Source organism: Scyliorhinus torazame, chromosome 26 (genome assembly GCF_047496885.1).
Source record: "Scyliorhinus torazame isolate Kashiwa2021f chromosome 26, sScyTor2.1, whole genome shotgun sequence".
In the NCBI taxonomy this organism is placed as follows: domain Eukaryota; kingdom Metazoa; phylum Chordata; class Chondrichthyes; order Carcharhiniformes; family Scyliorhinidae; genus Scyliorhinus; species Scyliorhinus torazame.
In genome coordinates, this window is record NC_092732.1 from 34,787,547 (window position 1) to 34,807,440 (window position 19,894).

The following is a 19,894-nucleotide window of genomic DNA, read 5'->3' on the forward strand; positions in this document are numbered from 1 at the left end:
CCACGGTGACCTGGCCCGCGATCGGGGCCCACCGATCCGCGGGCGGGCCTGTGCCGTGGGGGCACTCTTTCCCTTCCGCCTCCGCCACGGTCTCCATCACTGCGGAGGCGGAAGAGACTCCCTCCACTGCGCATGTGCGGGAATGCCGTCAGCGGCCGCTGACGCTCCCGCGCATGCGCCGCCCGGAGATGTCATTTCCGCGCCAGCTGGCGGGGCACCAAAGGCCTTTCCCGCCAGCTGGGCGGGCGGAAATTCGTCCGGCGTGGGCCTAGCCCCTCAAGGTTGGGGCTCGGACCCCCAAGATGCGGAGCATTCCGCACCTTTGGGGCGGCGCGATGCCTGACTGATTTGCGCCGTTTTGGGCGCCAGTCGGCGGACATCGCGCCGATACCGGACAATTTCGCCCAGAATTTCCATTCCGAATGTTCGCAATGCGCCGCGGGGCTAGGGTTAGGGCTAGGGTAAGGGGGGAATCTCAGTGTTAAAGGTGGGGCAAAACGAGCTTGTCTTGGATTTTAGGCACGGGGGAATATTTGCTTGTGGTCGTTTAGGGAGGATATTCCGTGTGGAGGGAGTCGGTCGGAGTGAGGCTGTGTGGGGGTGGGGGGGGGGGGGAGGGAGGGAGTCCGGACACACGTGTGTGTGTGTGTGATTGTGTCCCGTGTGGGAGCGCACATCTTCCGCGTGGGGGGTTCGTGTGTTCTCTGTGCTTGGTCCCGTGTTGCATGCGGACAAATGGGCAACCTGCCTCACAGAAAACCGCCCCGGTACAAGCGTGCGATGAGGAAGACGGTGGATTGTTGGCCTTCGTTGCAAAGGGAGAGGGCGTTGTGCGGCCCTGAATATATTTAAGGCCGGATTAGACAGATTTCCGATCAACAAGGGCGGGGGGGGGGGGTTTGAGGGGGTGTTAAGGGGGGAGAAGCGGAAAAATGGACACCTGACCACTATATCGGCCGTGACCTTATTGAATGGGGTGGGGGTGTGGGGGGTTGTCGCTGGTTCGAGGGGCCGAGTGGCCTTCTCTCACTCCCGTTCCTTACGATCTTGCGCGCCGCACGCGCCAAGCAGCATGGCGGTCCCTATCCGGCCTCGCAATGGCCATTCTCACCTTGTAATCCCGACAGACCGGATTGAAGGCATTCGTTCCGCAGGCGAACAGGATCCGATCACTCCGAGGGACCAGCACACGGATAAAGTTGCGACACTCGTCCTGAGGAGATAGGGAGGGGGGGCGGAGGCGAGCGGAGCGGTTAGTCAGAGGCTTTCGTTCTTCGCAACAAGACGGGAAATGGTCCAGGCCACCAGGAGCAGCAGGCCCCTTGCCACTGGTCTCCTAGCAACATGGCTCCCGAGTAGGCCCGAAGCCTGACTGCTTTCGTAACCTCTTGAGCATCATTGGTTGAAGGCCCCCAGGGATTGGAGGGTGCGAGTTGGCGGTGGGGGAGCGGGGGTGGGGGTGGGGGGGTGGGGGGGAGGGGTGTGGGGGGGGGGATGGGGGGGGGACATTTCTCCAAATAATTCGGGCATGCTTTTTATTTCCCAACTATTCCCGGAGTTTCACAGGCCCCTGGTGCGATCCACGATCGCCAGCCCCTTGGCCGTCTTGTTTATGGAGTGTCCCAGAGTCTTGGATAGCGGGGCTGATGCACTGTGAGTGGCATCACAGCCCCGCTTACCGCGTGATTGTTTCTTTAAATTCAATTGACAGTTGCTCGCAGAGTGTGAAACAACCAACCTCACTCTCTCCATTTGACCCCACATCACCTCAGGTTGGTAGCGGGGGAGAAGGTTTGCGGTGAGGGTGGGGGGGGCAGTGATGGACGGAGGATCCAGTCACTTCTGGGGTACGTATTTTCGGACAGAGAGAGAGAGAGGCAGACAGAGAGAGAGAGAGAAACAGAGAGAGAGAGAGAGAGATGGAGATAGAGAGAGAGAGATACAGAAACAGAGGCTGAGAGAGAGAGAAGCAGAGAGAGAGAGAGAGTCAGAGAGAGAGAGCGCGAGACGGAGCGAGAGAACGACAGAGAGAGAGACGGAGAAAGAGAGACAGAGAGAGAGAGAGCGAGAGACAGAGAGAGATGGAGATAGAGAGAGAGATACAGAAACAGAGGCTGAGAGAGAGAGAGAGAGGCTGAAAGAGAGAGAGAGAGACTGAGAGAGAGAGACAGAGAGTGAGAGAGAGACAGAGAGATGGAGATAGAGAGAGAGATACAGAAACAGAGGCTGAGAGAGAGGGAGAGGCAGAGAGAGACAGAGAGAGAGAGGCAGAGAGACAGAGAGAGAGCACGAGGTAGAGCGAGAGAAAGACACAGAGACACGGAGAAAGAGAGAGAGAGAGCGATACAGAGAGAGAACTGAGAGAGGGAGGGAGACGGAGAGAGACAGAGAGAGAGAGACAGAGAGAGAAAGATGGAGAAAGAGAGACAGAGACACAGAGAGAGAGACAGAGATAGAGGGAGAGATACAGAGAGAGAGAGGCTGAGAGAGGGAGGGAGATGGAGAGCGAGAGAGACAGAGGAGAGAGAGGTAGAGAGATGGCGAGAGACAGAGGGAGAGAGAGAGAGAGAGAGAGATGGAAAGAGAGAGAGATAGAGAGAGAGAGAGAGACAGAGAGAAAGAGAGACAGACAGAGAGAGACGGACGGAGAGTCAGAGAGAGAGAGAGAGAGAGACGGAGAGAGACAGAGAGAGAAAGATGGAGAAAGAGAGACAGAGACACGGAGAGAGGGAGATGGAGAGAGAGAGAGACAGAGGAGAGAGAGGTAGAGGTAGAGAGAGACGGAGAGAGAGAGAGACAGAGAGAGACAGAGAGAGAGACAGAGAGAGAGACAGAGAGAGAGAGAGAGAGAGACGGAGAGAGAGCGAGTGAGAGACAGAGAGAGAGAGAGAGAGACAGAGAGAAAGAGAGACAGACAGAGAGAGACGGACGGAGAGTCAGAGAGAGAGAGAGAGAGACGGAGAGAGACAGAGAGAGAAAGATGGAGAAAGAGAGACAGAGACACGGAGAGAGGGAGATGGAGAGAGAGAGACAGAGGAGAGAGAGGTAGAGGTAGAGAGAGACGGAGAGAGAGAGAGAGAGACAGAAAGAGACAGAGAGAGAGACAGAGAGAGAGAGAGAGAGAGGCGGAGAGAGAGAGAGTGAGAGACAGAGAGAGAGAGACAGAGAGAGAGAGAGAGACGGAGAGAGAGAGAGTGACAGAGAGAGAGAGAGAGAGACAGAGAGAGAGAGAGAGAGACGGAGAGAGACAGAGAGAGAGAGAGAGAGAGAGAGACAGAGAGAGAGAGAGAGAGAGAGAGAGACGGAGAGAGAGAGAGTGAGAGAGAGAGAGAGGGGAAAGATCGTACCTGGGTCGCTTTGAAGGGACCCGGCTCCCAAATCCAGGGTCGGCCCCCAATTGAGATGGAGGGGGTCAGGGGTGGGGTCAGTGGGGGCGGGATGGGCTATGGCCGTGGGCTCCCCCCCCCCCCCCGCCCCACAAGGTTACTCACGTGGTGTTTGCCCCGCATGGCGCAGTTCTGCATATCGCTAGGCCTCGTCTTCCACACAACTCTCTGGAGAAGCAAAGGGAAAAGCCACATGTGACTCCTTCCCCACCAGAGTCAGGAGCCCCACCCCAGCCCCCACCAGCAGCACATCACCCCCCTCCCCTCCCCCACCGCGGTCAGGCATCGTGACGAAACCGGGGTCTCTTAAAGGGCCAGAGTGACCCACCGCTTCCACCCGGTACCCTTCGCCCCGTCAACCATAGTTGGCAGAGGCTAAGGTGGTCAGGGCCCTAATGCCGCCTCGGGCTCCCGGGCCCACCCCTGGGTTCCCACGTCGATCGTCCCTCTCCGGTTCAAACATGGCGGCTTTCAACAGGGCACCAAGCATTGTCACTGAGTCCAAAGATCGTATTTCCGATGCCCACCCTGGACACTCAATTGCCTAATCCAGGCCGACATTCCCCGTCCCAGAGGGTCATTATTGAGGGGTTACGACACTGGCGGAGGGTCAGTGCTGAGGGAGCGCCGCACTGTCAGAGGGTCAGTACTGAGGGAGCGCCGCACTGTGGGAGGGTCAGTGCTGAGGGAGCGCCGCACTGTCAGAGGGTCAGTACTGAGGGAGCGCCGCACTGTCGGAGGGTCAGTACTGAGGGAGCGCCGCACTGTGGGAGGGTCAGTACTGAGTGAGCACCGCACTGTGGGAGGGTCAGTACTGAGGGAGCGCCGCACTGTCGGAGGGTCAGTACTGAGGGAGCGCCGCACTGTCGGAGGGTCAGTACTGAGGGAGCGCCGCACTGTGGGAGGGTCAGTACTGAGTGAGCACCGCACTGTGGGAGGGTCAGTACTGAGGGAGCGCCGCACTGTCGGAGGGTCAGTACTGAGGGAGCGCCGCACTGTGGGAGGGTCAGTGCTGAGGGAGCGCCGCACTGTGGGAGAGTCAGTACTGAGGGAGTGCCGCACTGTGGGAGGGCCAGTACTGAGGGAGTGCCGCACTGTGGGAGGGTCAGTGCTGAGGGAGCGCCGCACTGTGGGAGAGTCAGTACTGAGGGAGCTCCGCACTGTGGGAGGGTCAGTACTGAGGGAGCGCCGCACTGTGGGAGGGTCAGTGCTGAGGGAGCGCCGCACTGTCGGAGGATCTGTACTGAGGGAGCGCACTGTGGGGGGGTCAGTGCTGAGGGAGCGCCGCACTGTTGGAGGGTCAGTACTGAGGGAGCGCCGCACTGTGGGAGGGTCAGTACTGAGGGAGCGCCGCACTGTCGGAGGGTCAGTGCTGAGGGAGCACCGCACTGTCGGAGGGTCAGTACTGAGGGAGCACCGCACTGTGGGAGGGTCAGGACTGAGGGAGCACCGCACTGTCAGAGGGTCAGTACTGAGGGAGCGCCGTACTGTCGGAGGGTCAGTGCTGAGGGAGCGCCGCACTGTCAGAGGGTCAGTACTGAGGGAGCGCCGCACTGTCAGAGGGTCAGTGCTGAGGGAGCGCCGCACTGTCAGAGGGTCAGTACTGAGGGAGCGCCGCACTGTCGGAGGATCAGTACTGAGGGAGCGCCGCACTGTGGGGGGGTCAGTGCTGAGGGAGCGCCGCACTGTTGGAGGGTCAGTACTGAGGGAGCGCCGCACTGTCGGAGGGTCAGTGCTGAGGGAGCGCCGCACTGTCGGAGGGTCAGTACTGAGGGAGCGCCGCACTGTGGGAGGGTCAGTGCTGAGGGAGCGCCGCACTGTGGGAGGGTCAGTACTGAGGGAGCGCCGCACTGTCGGAGGGTCATTGCTGAGGGAGCGCCGCACTGTCAGAGGGTCAGTACTGAGGGAGCGCCGCACTGTGGGAGGGTCAGTACTGAGGGAGCGCCGCACTGTCAGAGGGTCAGTGCTGAGGGAGCGCCGCACTGTCAGAGGGTCAGTACTGAGGGAGCACCGCACTGTCAGAGGGTCAGTACTGAGGGAGCGCCGCACTGTCGGAGTGTCAGTGCTGAGGGAGCTCCGCACTGTCCGAGTGTCAGTGCTGAGGGAGGCCACATTTCCTGTCCCAGATCAGGTGGGGAAGGAAGGGGTAGTGTGGCGATGGCGGAGGACGTTCCCGTTGTCTTTGGCTCTTTGACAACCGAGAAACAACAAATTAGGCAGATTGGCCCTAAGTGTGTCGAGTCACACGCCCCCTCGGAAAATATTTAGCGCTGGTCTGTACTTACCCGACGAGGAATGAGGTCTTCCTGAGGATTGAGGCCGAGGTCGAAGGAATAGATATGGTCCCTATTCCAAAAAGAAAGGTTAACAATTGACAAACTGAATGTTTAGTTAATGCCGAGAATCAATTTAAATTTCTCAGGGTACGGAATCGAATCTATTAATCGCAAACTGCTACTAGTGCATCTCCCGTGGCATTGCTCACCATCATCGGGGGAGGGGTCTGTCAATGTGTTACACCCGTGGCATTGCTCACCATCATCGAGGGAGGGGTCTGTCACTGTGTTGCACCCGTGGCATTGCTCACCATCATCGAGGGAGGGGTCTGTCACTGTGTTACACCCGTGGCATTGCTCACCATCATCGAGGGAGGGGTCTGTCACTGTGTTACACCCGTGGCATTGCTCACCATCATCGAGGGAGGGGTCTGTCACTGTGTTGCACCCGTGGCATTGCTCACCATCATCGAGGGAGGCGTCTGTCACTGTGTTACACCCGTGGCATTGCTCACCATCATCGAGGGAGGGGTCTGTCACTGTGTTACACCCGTGGCATTGCTCACCATCATCGAGGGAGGGGTCTGTCACTGTGTTACACCCGTGGCATTGCTCACCATCATCGAGGGAGGGGTTTGTCACTGTGTTACACCCGTGGCATTGCTCACCATCATCGAGGGAGGGGTTTGTCACCGTGATCCACCCGTGGCATTGCTCACCATCAGAGTGGCAGGTAGAGGTGAACTATAATACACCCGTATTGCTCATCGGAGTCGGGGTCTTACATCGCCACCGCGGCACCGAGGGCAGGTTAGCGACCTATCCCTGTTTGGGGGGGGGGGCAAATCCTCCCCTCCCCTACGACTTTCCAGGAGAAAAACAGTTCAATCAGCAGTCCCTCCTCGCCACGCGCCCCCACACCTCCCTCCACGTCGCCCTCCTCTACCACGCGGGAGGGCAAGTGCCACCTCGCGACGTCGACCCCCGGCCCTCACCTCGCCGTGATGTAGAGCGTTTGGTTGACACGCAGCATGCGCTGGAAGTCGAGGCCGGGCGGGGCCGAGTCGTTGTCGGATGTCGCCCCAGGGAATGCTGGGTAATGCCGGGCATCTGAGAGGGAAGAGGAAAGTGGGCAGAAGTCAGATGGGCGGGAGGGAGGGGGTGGCGGGGCGGGGAGAGAAAGGCAGGACGGCGGGGGGGGCAGAGACGAATCCAGTGCCTGGACCCCTCCGGCGAGACGGCGAACGCGTGGAAGAAAAACTGTCCCGTCGGATTGCGAAGGGTCGCGGCCGCCGTGAGGCGCTAACTCCACTCGGAGGCCGCCGAGGGCACAGAGGGTGGGGAGCCATTCAGCCCATCGGCAGGGGGCAAGGCGCGACTTTCGTTCCTCCCTTCTCTCACCCCACATTCTCCCCACTCCCCGTGGGAGCGAGTCCCACATTCTCCCCCCACTCCCTGTGGGAGCGAGTCCCACATTCTCCCCCACTCCCCGTGGGAGCGAGTCCCACATTCTCCCCCACTCCCCGTGGGAGCGAGTCCTACATTCTCCCCCCACTCCCTGTGGGAGCGAGTCCCACATTCTCCCCACTCCCCGTGGGAGCGAGTCCCACATTCTCCCCCACTCCCCGTAGGAGCGTGTCCCACATTCTCCCCCACTCCCCGTGGGAGCGAGTCCCACATTCTCCCCCCACTCCCCGTGGGAGCGAGTCCCACATTCTCCCCCCACTCCCCGTGGGAGCGAGTCCCACATTCTCCCCCCACTCCCCGTGGGAGCGAGTCCCACATTCTCCCCCACTCCCCGTGGGAGCGAGTCCCACATTCTCCCCCCACTCCCCGTGGGAGCGAGTCCCACATTCTCCCCCCACTCCCCGTGGGAGCGAGTCCCACATTCTCCCCCACTCCCCGTGGGAGCAAGTCCCACATTCTCCCCCACTCCCTGTGGGAGCGAGTCCCACATTCTCCCCCCACTCCCCGTGGGAGCAAGTCCCACATTCTCCCCCCACTCCCCGTGGGAGAGAGCCCCACATTCTCCCCCACTCCCCGTGGGAGCGAGTCCCACATTCTCCCCCATTTCCTGTGGGAGCGAGTCCCACATTCTCCCCCACTCCCCGTGGGAGCGAGTCCCACATTCTCCCCCACTCCCCGTGGGAGTGAGTCCCACATTCTCCCCCCACTCCCTGTGGGAGCGAGTCCCACATTCTCCCCGTGGGGAGAATGTGGGACTCGCTCCCACGGGGAGTGGGGGAGAATGTGGGACTCGCTCCCATGGGGAGTGGGGGGAGAATGTGGGACTTGCTCCCACGGGGAGTGGGGGAGAATGTGGGACTCGCTCCCACAGGGAGTGGGGGAGAGTGTGGGACTCGCTCCCACGGGGAGTGGGGGAGAATGTGGGACTCGCTCCCACGGGGAGGATTGAAGCGAGGTGTATTGAAGCTGGATAAACACAAGAGAGAGGGAATAGGCGGACATGGATATGGAGGGAAGGGAGGGGGGTGGTGAAGCGGGAGGTGGGAGGCAGCTGGAGTGGAACAGGAACACAAGCAAAGGACTGGTTCTGCGAGCTTCAATATTCTCCGTAACTCGAGCTACCTGACAAAACAAAAACGGTTAGTCATCCGGCTCCTTGCGAGAAAAGTGTTTTTAATTTGCACATTCAACTGGATGGCTGGGTGGTGCCCAGGTTAATATCGCAGGTGGATTATATTCCATTATGCTACGGCACAGCTGAAGATAAATTAATAATGACAAATTAACCATGCATTTATGAGCAGGCTGGTCCTAAATTTAGGCCTCGGGCCTAATAGGGCTGAGCACGGCAGCCATCTTGGCCTGGAGTAGACCTTGCTCTTTTCCCCCACTTCCGGGGGAGTTTGGGGAATGGATTGAGGGGTCAACAGGCCAGATGTTGGGGGTTGTGGGGGGGGTGGGTGTGCAGGCCGATTGGAGGGCGGAGTTCATACGGTACCTCCAAGAATGCATCTGATGAAGGTGCAAACATTACCCGAAGCACACCGACGTTGTGCCCTCTGTCCCCACCCCGCATCAGCCATCTGTTTAGGCTTTTCAGAACTGTTCACAAATGGGAGCAGGAATATGCCATTCGGCCCCCTCCTCCATTCCACACAAAGAGGGGCTTCACATCTACCTACCCGCCCCCTCGTCCACTGTGGCCAGAAAGAAAAAACCCTTGATCTCGTTCTTGAGTCTACTCCACGGTTAAGATTCCACAGCTCTGGGGATTGCGAAGCGCGGCGTCCCGCCGAGTGAAGAAACCTCTCCTCATCTCGGTCCAAAATGGCCGACCCCCCCCCCCTTACGGCAAGTACGTCCTCCCTCGCCCTCTGACAGTGCAGCCCTCCCTCAGCACTGGCCGCGGGAGGGTCGGCCTGCATTGTGGGCTCGAGACTCTGCGGCGTTGGCTACTGAAGGTCGGGGTCCAGGAATAACAAAGGTGAGGAACTTAGGGGCAGGAGAAGGCCATTCAGCCCCCTGGGACCTGTCCCGCCATCCAATGAGATCATGACCGATCTGAGGCCTAACTCCATAGACCAGCCTATGGCCCATATCTCTTCAATTTGCTTCACAAAAATCTATCCACCTCAGAATTAAAATCAACACATGATCTTGCTTCGATCGGGAGAGAGTTCCAAACATCCACCGCCCTTTGAGGGAAGAACATCTTCCCAACCACCTCACCTGAACGGCCTTGCCCTAAACTTTAGACTAGGCCCTGAGTTCTAGACTCTCCAATCAGAGGAAATAGGTTACCTTTGTCCTGTCTCTCCCCGTTAACATCTTGGAGACTTTGATTAGATCAGCCCTTAACCGTCTAAATTCTGGCGAAAATGAATTTGTGCAATCTCTCCTCGTAGCCCAACCCCTGTGGTCCAGGTGTCATTTTTGTAAAGCTACGTTGCACTCCCTTCAAGGCCCCAAATATCCTTCCTAAGACGTGGTGCGCAGAACTGCTCGCAGTGACTCCAAGTGGGGTCTCACCAGGGATAGAACATCGAATTTACAGTGCAGAAGGAGGCCATTCGGCCCACTGAGGCTACATCGGCCCTTGGAAAGAGCACCCCACTTAAGCCCCACACCATCACCGTAACCCCACTTAACCTTATTGGACAATTTATCATGGCCAATCCACCTAACCCGCACGTCTTTGGACTGTGGGAGGAAACCGGAGCGCCCGGAGGAAACCCACGCACACACGGGGGGAGAATGTGCAGACTCCGCACAGACAGTGACCCAAGCCGGGAATCGAACCCGGGACCCTGGCGCTGTGAAGCAACCGTGCTAACCACTGCGCTACCGTGCTGCCCTTCTGTGTCTCTTCAGCATAACCTCTGTGTCTTTAGACTCCAATCCTTTAGATTTGAAGGCCAGCTACTCTCTGGTTCGTGGCATTTTAAAGATCTAGGCACCTGAATCCCCAGGTCTCTTCGGACAGGCGCCCTCCACATCTGGAATAACCGTGCGCGGGCTCAGCCTACACGTTTAAGAAAGGTTTAGCCTCCACGTTTGAGGCAGGACAGCAAAGGTTCACCAGATTGTTCAGTGGGATGATGGCCGGGGGCAGTGGGGGGGAGGGGGGGGGGGATCCTACGATAAGAGGCCTAGTAAATTGGGCCTACCTTCTCTGAATTTTCAAAGGATGAGACGTCATCTCGTTCGGACCGATAAGGTTCTGAGGGGAGTTTGACAGGGCGGGCGCTGAGGGATTGTTCCCATTGGTCGGGGGGGGGGGGGGTGGGGGGGGGAGTGGTGGGGGGGGTGGGTCGGCACTCTCAGGATGAGCGGGCGGCCATTTTGGATCGAGCTGAGGAGACATTTCTTCACTCGAAGCTTTGGGACTCTCAGCCCCGGAGACGTGTGGAGGCTGCATGGTTGATGACATCTAACGCCGGGGATGAACGGGTTTTTCGGTCCCTCAAGGGATCATGGGACAGGGCGGGAAAAATGAGTTCAGCACATGATTGGCTGGGATCGTATACAATGGCACAGCAGGCCCAGAGCTTTCTTATTTGTTCTCAAACAGGGGAAGGGTCCCGGAATTGAGGTGTGATGGGGGGGGGGGGGGGGAGCTTTTATCTGAATCCTTAAAAGCCTCTGAACAATGACCCTCCCTTCCATCCCCCCACACCCCTCCCCGACACCCAACCCCCTTGGGGGGGTGCGGCGTCAATTCCTGCTCAGCAAGGGCATCGCCTCAAGCAGGCCGACCAGCTACACCCCCCCCCCGGGGAAACGGGCAGGTGGCGGGGGAGAGCGGGACGGTCTGGAAGGCCGTCCTGCTGGCCCTCCGGTCTAGAAGTCTCCCGGTCTCCCGCTGGCAGGAGGTCCTCCCCGACGCCCTCCACCCCATCCGGTCGCTACTTTGCACTGCGACTATTGCAAGCCCCCATGAACGTCTCCTCGCCTTCCCCAGGAAGTCCACCTCCGGGGTTTCGCTCCCAACGTGGCTGGCAGCTCCAGGACCCGTTCTCCTCCGCAAACACGTGCGGCTCCACAAGGCGGACCCGTTGGTCGAGAGGGTACAGCTACTCCACGCAAACCCGCAGTACGCCTACGTGGCGCACCCCGACGGCCGGCAGGACACGGTCTCCCTCAGGGATCTGGCACCAGCTGGGTCCCCCCCCCACACCTGTCCCGGCGCCACCCATTCTCCCCCCAGTGCACCTCACCACAGATCCCGCTCCAGGACGATCCGTCCCCCCCCCCCCCCCCCCACTGGACTCTTTTGTAACAGGGGGTGAATGTGGTAGTCACCACTGTTTGTATATAGTACACATATGAGATACAATACGATAAGGCTCCTGTACTACAGGTACGGGGGTAGATCCCTGCCAGCTGGCTCCGCCCAGTAGGCGGAGTATAAATGTGTGTGCTCACCGAGCTGCAGCCATTTCAGCAGCAGCTGTAGGAGGCAGCACATCTCTGCGCAATAAAGCCTCGATTACGCTGTACTCTTGCCTCGTCGTGATTGTTAGTGCATCACTTACCCTGCGAGGTGACGATGTTTATGGGTGCGACGTCCGTGGGGAATACGTCGGCCAACGCCCGAGGGCCCAGGGCCAGGAGGAGGAGGGTCAGGGTGAGGAGGGCGGAGCCTGAACCGCGGCGGGCAGACATCGGCGGAAAGGCGGGCGTCGCTGGTGATCACTGGACGGCCATTGCCTGGGGAACCTAAGGCACAAACATGAGGGAGGGTCAACAACGCAGTTCAGCGCCCGTAAAGGATGTCCGAGCTCAGCCCCGACCTCCAACCCCTTCAGCCTCCGCGCAACTGAAGCGTAAATCATAGAGTTAGGAAACCATTCAGCCCATCGTCGTCTGTGCCAACCCTTTGAAAAGTCGGTGCGGTTGTCCCCATTTTGTGCCCCCCACCCCGTAACCCTGCTATCTCCCCCATATCCGGGCAGAATTCCCCCCCTTCGGTTCGGAGGCCTCTGGAATCGGACGGGGTGGGGTGAGAAGCCGGGGGGCGGGGGGGGGGGGGGTGCTGGAGACTCCTCTGAGTTCCAGCCCCTCAAAATCGCCAACGGCGACCATGCACCCCCCCCCACACACACACACACACACACACCCACCCCGACAAGGGTGTCGGCTGCACCCTTGGGTGCTGTCGGCTGAAAACGCCGGAAACCCCCCCCCCCCCCCCCCCCCACGGTGCCGTGAGCGTAACCCCCGCCCCACGCGGACCGCCGCGGCTTCCTGAGGGCGGATCAGGGATGGACGGGAAAATGCGGCCTAGCCAGGGAGGCTTCGGCGAAAGGATTGAAAAGAATCATTCTCTCTCTCTCTCTCTCTCTCTTCTTCTCCCCAAAGATGTCTCCTGACCATATTTTCTGTTTATCGTCAGCAATTGGCACCGTGAATATTATTTTGCCTTGATCCCTTGAACCTGTTGCCTGGGAAACGGGGAGTGGTGTGTGGCGGCTAACCGCCCTTTTTAATTGCCGCTCGCACCTGCCCAGACGACACACAAGGAAACCCTCCCGCATCTCGCAGCTAACCAGGAGAGAATATCAGACAGTGTAGACAGTGTATCTAGCCCGTGCTGTACCTGTCCTGGGAGTGTTTGATGGGGACAGTGTAGAGGGAGCTTTACTCTGTGTCTAACCCCGTGCTGTACCTGTCCTGGGAGTGTTTGATGGGGACAGTGTAGAGGGAGCTTTACTCTGTGTCTAACCCCGTGCTGTACCTGTCCTGGGAGTGTTTGATGGGGACAGTGTAGAGGGAGCTTGATTCTGTATCTAACCCCGTGCTGTCCCTGTCCTGGGAGTGTTTGATGGGGACAGTGTAGAGGGAGCTTTACTCTGTATCTAACCCCGTGCTGTACCTGACCTGGGAGTGTTTGATGGGGACAGTGTAGAGGGAGCTTTACTCTGTGTCTAACCCCGTGCTGTCCCTGTCCTGGGAGTATTTGATGGGGACAGTGTAGAGGGAGCTTTACTCTGTATCTAACCCCGTGCTGTCCCTGTCCTGGGAGTGTTTGATGGGGACAGTGTAGAGGGAGCTTTACTCTGTATCTAACCCCGTGCTGTACCTGTCCTGGGAGTGTTTGATGGGGACAGTGTAGAGGGAGCTTTAGTCTGTATCTAACCCCGTGCTGTATCTGTCCTGGGAGTGTTTGATAGGGACAGTGTAGAGGGAGCTTTACTCTGTACCTAACCCCGTGCTGTATCTGTCCTGGGAGTATTTGATGGGGACAGTGTAGAGGGAGCTTTACTCTGTATCTAGCCCGTGCTGTACCTGTCCCGGGAGTGTTTGATAGCGACAGTGTAGAGGGAGCTTTACTCTGTATCTAACCCCGTGCTGTATCTGTCCTGGGAGTGTTTGATGGGGACAGTGTAGAGGGAGCTTTACTCTGTATCTAACCCTGTGCTGTACCTGTCCTGGGAGTGTTTGATGGGGACAGTGTAGAGGGAGCTTTACTCTGTATCTAACCCTGTGCTGTCCCTGTCCTGGGAGTGTTTGATGGGGACAGTGTAGAGGGAGCTTTACTCTGTGTCTAACCCCGTGCTGTACCTGTCCTGGGAGTGTTTGATGGGGACAGTGTAGAGGGAGCTTGATTCTGTATCTAACCCCGTGCTGTCCCTGTCCTGGGAGTGTTTGATGGGGACAGTGTAGAGGGAGCTTTACTCTGTATCTAACCCCGTGCTGTACCTGACCTGGGAGTCTTTGATGGGGACAGTGTAGAGGGAGCTTTACTCTGTATCTAACCCCGTGCTGTCCCTGTCCTGGGAGTGTTTGATGGGGACAGTGTAGAGGGAGCTTTACTCTGTATCTAACCCCGTGCTGTACCTGTCCTGGGAGTGTTTAATGGGGACAGTGTAGAGGGAGCTTTACTCTGTATCTAACCCCGTGCTGTATCTGTCCTGGGAGTATTTGATGGGGACAGTGTAGAGGGAGCTTTACTCTGTATCTAACCCCGTGCTGTACCTGTCCTGGGAGTGTTTGATGGGGACAGTGTAGAGGGAGCTTTACTCTGTATCTAACCCTGTGCTGTACCTGTCCTGGGAGTGTTTGACGGGGACAGTGTAGAGGGAGCTTTACTCTGTATCTAACCCTGTGCTGTCCCTGTCCTGGGGGTGTTTGATGGGGACAGTGTAGAGGGAGCTTTACTCTGTGTCTAACCCCGTGCTGTACCTGTCCTGGGAGTGTTTGATGGGGACAGTGTAGAGGGAGCTTGATTCTGTATCTAACCCCGTGCTGTCCCTGTCCTGGGAGTGTTTGATGGGGACAGTGTAGAGGGAGCTGTACTCTGTATCTAACCCCGTGCTGTACCTGTCCTGGGAGTGTTTGATGGGGACAGTGTAGAGGGAGCTTTACTCTGTATCTAACCCCGTGCTGTACCTGTCCTGGGAGTGTTTGATGGGGACAGTGTAGAGGGAGCTTTGCTCTGTATCTAACCCCGTGCTGTACCTGTCCTGGGAATGTTTGATGGGGACGGTGTAGAGGGAGCTTTACTCTGTATCTAACCCCGTGCTGTACTTGTCCTGGGAGTGTTTGATGGGGACAGTGTAGAGGGAGCTTTGCTCTGTATCTAACCCCGTGCTGTACCTGTCCTGGGAGTGTTTGATGGGGACAGTGTAGAGGGAGCTTTACTCTGTATCTAACCCCGTGCTGTACCTGTCCTGGGAGTGTTTGATGGGGACAGTGTAGAGGGAGCTTTACTCTGTATCTAACCCCGTGCTGTACCTGTCCTGGGAGTGTTTGATGAGGACAGTGTAGAGGGAGCTTTACTCTGTATCTAACCCCGTGCTGTACCTGTCCTGGGAGTGTTTGATGGGGACAGTGTAGAGGGAGCTTTACTCTGTATCTAACCCCGTGCTGTACCTGTCCTGGGAGTATTTGATGGGGACAGTGTAGAGGGAGCTTTACTCTGTATCTAACCCCGTGCTGTACCTGTCCTGGGAATGTTTGATGGGGACGGTGTAGAGGGAGCTTTACTCTGTATCTAACCCCGTGCTGTACCTGTCCTGGGAGTGTTTGATGGAGACAGTGTAGAGGGAGCTTTACTCTGTATCTAACCCCGTGCTGTACCTGTCCTGGGAGTGTTTGATGGGGACCGTGCAGAGGGAGCTTTACTCTGTATCTAACCCCGTGCTGTACCTGTCCTGGGAGTGTTTGATGGGGACCGTGCAGAGGGAGCTTTACTCTGTATCTAACCCCGTGCTGTACCTGTCCTGGGAGTGTTTGATGGAGACAGTGTAGAGGGAGCTTTACTCTGTATCTAACCCCGTGCTGTACCTGTCCTGGGAGTGTTTGATGGGGACAGTGTAGAGGGAGCTTTACTCTGTGTCTAACCCCGTGCTGTACCTGTCCTGGGAGTGTTTGATGGGGACAGTGTAGAGGGAGCTTGATTCTGTATCTAACCCCGTGCTGTCCCTGTCCTGGGAGTGTTTGATGGGGACAGTGTAGAGGGAGCTTTACTCTGTATCTAACCCCGTGCTGTACCTGACCTGGGAGTGTTTGATGGGGACAGTGTAGAGGGAGCTTTACTCTGTATCTAACCCCGTGCTGTCCCTGTCCTGGGAGTGTTTGATGGGGACAGTGTAGAGGGAGCTTTACTCTGTATCTAACCCCGTGCTGTACCTGTCCTGGGAGTGTTTAATGGGGACAGTGTAGAGGGAGCTTGACTCTGTATCTAACCCCGTGCTGTATCTGTCCTGGGAGTATTTGATGGGGACAGTGTAGAGGGAGCTTTACTCTGTATCTAACCCCGTGCTGTACCTGTCCTGGGAGTGTTGATGGGGACAGTGTAGAGGGAGCTTTACTCTGTATCTAACCCCTATGCTGTACCTGTCCTGGGAGTGTTTGACGGGGGACAGTGTAGAGGGAGCTTTACTCTGTATCTAACCCTGTGCTGTCCCTGTCCTGGGGGTGTTTGATGGGGACAGTGTAGAGGGGAGCTTTACTCTGTGTCTAACCCCGTGCTGTACCTGTCCTGGGAGTGTTTGATGGGGACAGTGTAGAGGGAGCTTGATTCTGTATCTAACCCCGTGCTGTCCCTGTCCTGGGAGTGTTTGATGGGGACGGTGTAGAGGGAGCTTTACTCTGTATCTAACCCCGTGCTGTACTTGTCCTGGGAGTGTTTGATGGGGGACAGTGTAGAGGGAGCTTTGCTCTGTATCTAACCCCGTGCTGTACCTGTCCTGGGAGTGTTTGATGGGGACAGTGTAGAGGGAGCTTTACTCTGTATCTAACCCCGTGCTGTACCTGTCCTGGGAGTGTTTGATGGGGACAGTGTAGAGGGAGCTTTGCTCTGTATCTAACCCCGTGCTGTACCTGTCCTGGGAGTGTTTGATGGGGACAGTGTAGAGGGAGCTTTACTCTGTATCTAACCCCCGTGCTGTACCTGTCCTGGGAGTGTTTGATGGGGACAGTGTAGAGGGAGCTTTACTCTGTATCTAACCCTGTGCTGTACTTGGTCGGAGAGTGTTTGATGGGGGCAGTGTAGAGGGAGCTTTACTCTGTATCTAACCCCGTGCTGTACCTGTCCTGGGAGTATTTGATGGGGACAGTGTAGAGGGAGCTTTACTCTGTATCTAACCCCGTGCTGTACCTGTCCTGGGAATGTTTGATGGGGACGGTGTAGAGGGAAGCTTTACTCTGTATCTAACCCCGTGCTGTACCTGTCCTGGGAGTGTTTGATGGAGACAGTGTAGAGGGAGCTTTACTCTGTATCTAACCCCGCGCTGTACCTGTCCTGGGAGTGTTTGATGGAGACAGTGTAGAGGGAGCTTTACTCTGTATCTAACCCCGTGCTGTACCTGTCCTGGAGTGTTTGATGGGGACAGTGTAGAGGGAGCTTACTCTGTATCTAACCCCATGCTGTACCTGTCCTGGGAGTGTTTGATGGGGACAGTGTAGAGGGAGCTTTACTCTGTATCTAACCCCGTGCTGTACCTGTCCTGGGAGTGTTTGATGGGGACAGTGTAGAGGGAGCTTTACTCTGTATCTAACCCCGTGCTGTACCTGTCCTGGGAGTGTTTGATGGGGGACAGTGTAGAGGGAGCTTTACTCTGTATCTAACCCTGTGCTGTCCCTGTCCTGGGAGTGTTTGATGGGGACAGTGTAGAGGGAGCTTTACTCTGTATCTAACCCCGTGCTGTACCTGTCCTGGGAGTGTTTGATGGGGACAGTGTAGAGGGAGCTTTACTCTGTATCTAACCCCGTGCTGTACCTGTCCTGGGAGTGTTTGATGGAGACAGTGAAGAGGGGAGCTTTACTCTGTATCTAACCCCGTGCTGTACCTGTCCTAGGAGTGTTTGATGGGGACAGTGTAGAGGGTGCTTTACTCTGTATCTAACCCCGTGCTGTCCCTGTCCTGTGAGTGTTTGATGGGGACAGTGTAGAGGGAGCTTTACTCTGTATCTAAACCCGTGCTGTACCTGTCCTGGGAGTGTTTGATGGGGACAGTGGAGAGGGGAGCTTTACTCTGTAATCTAACCCCGTGCTGTACCTGTCCTGGGAGTGTTTGATGGGGACAGTGTAGAGGGAGCTTTATTCTGTATCTAACCCCGTGCTGTACCTGTCCTGGGAGTGTTTGATGGAGACAGTGAAGAGGGAGCTTTACTCTGTATCTAACCCCGTGCTGTACCTGTCCTGGGAGTGTTTGATGGGGACAGTGTAGAGGGTGCTTTACTCTGTATCTAACCCCGTGCTGTACCTGTCCCGGGAGTGTTTGATGGGGACAGTGTAGAGGGAGCTTTGCTCTGTATCTAACCCCGTGCTGTACCTGTCCTGGGAGTGTTTGATGGGGACAGTGGAGAGGGAGCTTTACTCTGTATCTAACCCCGTGCTGTACCTGTCCTGGGAGTGTTTGATGGGGACAGTGGAGAGGGAGCTTTACTCTGTATCTAACCCCATGCTGTACCTGTCCTGGGCGTGTTTGATGGGGACAGTGTAGAGGGAGCTTTACTCTGTATCTAACCCCGTGCTGTACCTGTCCTGGGAGTGTTTGATGGGGACAGTGGAGAGGGAGCTTTACCTCTGTATCTAACCCCGTGCTGTACCTGTCCTGGGAGTGTTTGATGGAGACAGTGTCGAGGGAGCTTTACTCTGTATCTAATCCCGTGCTGTACCTGTCCTGGGAGTGTTTGATGGGGACAGTGTAGAGGGAGCTTTACTCTGTATCTAACCCCGTGCTGTACCTGTCCTGGGAGTGTTTGATGGGGACAGTGTAGAGGAGCTTTACTCTGTATCTAACCCCGTGCTGTACCTGTCCTGGGAGTGTTTGATGGGGAGAGTGTAGAGGGAGCTTTACTCTGTATCTAACCCCGTGCTGTACCTGTCCCCGGGAGTGTTTGATGGGGACAGTGTAGAGGGAGCTTTACTCTGTGTCTAACCCCGTGCTGTACCTGTCCTGGGAGTGTTTGATGGGGACAGTGTAGAGGGAGCTTTACTCTGTATCTAACCCCGTGCTGTACCTGTCCCGGGAGTGTTTGATGGGGACAGTGTAGAGGGAGCTTTACTCTGTATCTAACCCCGTGCTGTACCTGTCCTGGAGTGTTTGATGGGGACAGTGTAGAGGGAGCTTTACTCTGTATCTAACACCCGTGCTGTACCTGTCCTGGGAGTGTTTGATGGGGACCGTGTAGAGGGTGCCGTGCTCTGTATCTAACCCCGTGCTGTACCTGTCCTGGGAGTGTTTGATGGGGACAGTGCAGAGGGAGCTTTACTCTGTATCTATCTCCAGCAGTTGTCGGAGTCTCTGTTTGATTGCCAGCGCTACCAGCGTCATTTGTTATTTTGCTCCCGAGTTACAATTAGGATGTTTGGAATCTGCTCAAGTTCCTGATTCTGGGAATCATTGCGGCTTGTTGGGGCACATACTTCAGTGGGAGCCGGCTGAGGAACTGGCCCCCTATCGTCTCAACATGGAAGAGCCGGGATCGGAAACCCCCCCCCCCCTCTGGCAACTACCGCCGCATCCCGCCTGGGCCCAGAGGCCTCCAGTGGAGGGGAGAAAACCGGGCAGAAAGAGAGAGAGAGCGAGAGAGAGAGAGCAGGCAGCCATTCCGCCCCTCGAACCTGTTCTGCCCCCCCCAACGCCCGATGCTTAACCGCTCGATAATCTGCCCAGTCGAAAGCGAATTGCGGCTTTTGTAGGGCGGGAGGACTCTACCCCCCCCCCCCCCCCACCCCCCCCCCCCCCCCCCCCCACACCCCCCCCTCCCCCCCACCCCTCGGTAGGCCCTAGAGTTCCGTATCTAAGACAACCGGGGTGAGGGAGGGGGACTGATTCGGCCCCCCGCTCTGTGGCTGGTCCTGTGGCCAACGTTGAGCTTTCCATTGGCGTCTCGCTATTTTCTCTCAGCGCTGACCCCCCCCCCCCCCCCCCCCACAATCCTCTCTGCCTGGCTGGGAGGTGACGGTTACGGGTGGGCCTGTCTTGGCCTCGCTTCCAACCTCACAGCTGCCGATGATTTCAGCTCTGCCTGCAGGTGCAGACCTGCCCTGGCATAGCTGCTCAAGGAGCCCAGGGTGGGGGTGGGTGCTTGTGTGTGCGTGCGTCTGAGGGATGTGTTAACTCTTGTGCTGGTCACGCACTCAAATACCAGTGCAGCTACACTCCAAACTTTTCACCTGTTGGCCATTATTTTCAATGGGCCCCGCTCTCTCTCTCTCTCTCTCTCTCTCTCCCTCTCTCTCACTTTCTCCCTCTCTCCCCAATTTCTCGCTCTCTCTCTCCGTCTCACACATTCTCACTCTCTCTCACTT

The 19,894-nt window shown here is 57.2% G+C and overlaps 1 protein-coding gene across 2 annotated transcripts in view; it reads right to left on the bottom strand.

Moving 5' to 3' along the window:
• Positions 1 to 19,894, bottom strand: part of LOC140402969 (semaphorin-6D-like) — a 1,151,034-nt gene that overhangs the window by 27,864 nt on the left and 1,103,276 nt on the right. For both annotated transcript variants that reach the window (XM_072490618.1, XM_072490619.1), the window contains exons 2-6: positions 11,665 to 11,848; positions 6,658 to 6,772; positions 5,672 to 5,732; positions 3,492 to 3,554; positions 1,112 to 1,213 (exon numbers count right to left, since the gene is read on the bottom strand). In XM_072490618.1, coding sequence (XP_072346719.1) covers positions 1,112 to 1,213; positions 3,492 to 3,554; positions 5,672 to 5,732; positions 6,658 to 6,772; positions 11,665 to 11,794 — 471 coding nt within the window. In that variant the 5' untranslated portion in view covers positions 11,795 to 11,848. The remainder of the gene's footprint in view (positions 1 to 1,111; positions 1,214 to 3,491; positions 3,555 to 5,671; positions 5,733 to 6,657; positions 6,773 to 11,664; positions 11,849 to 19,894) is intronic.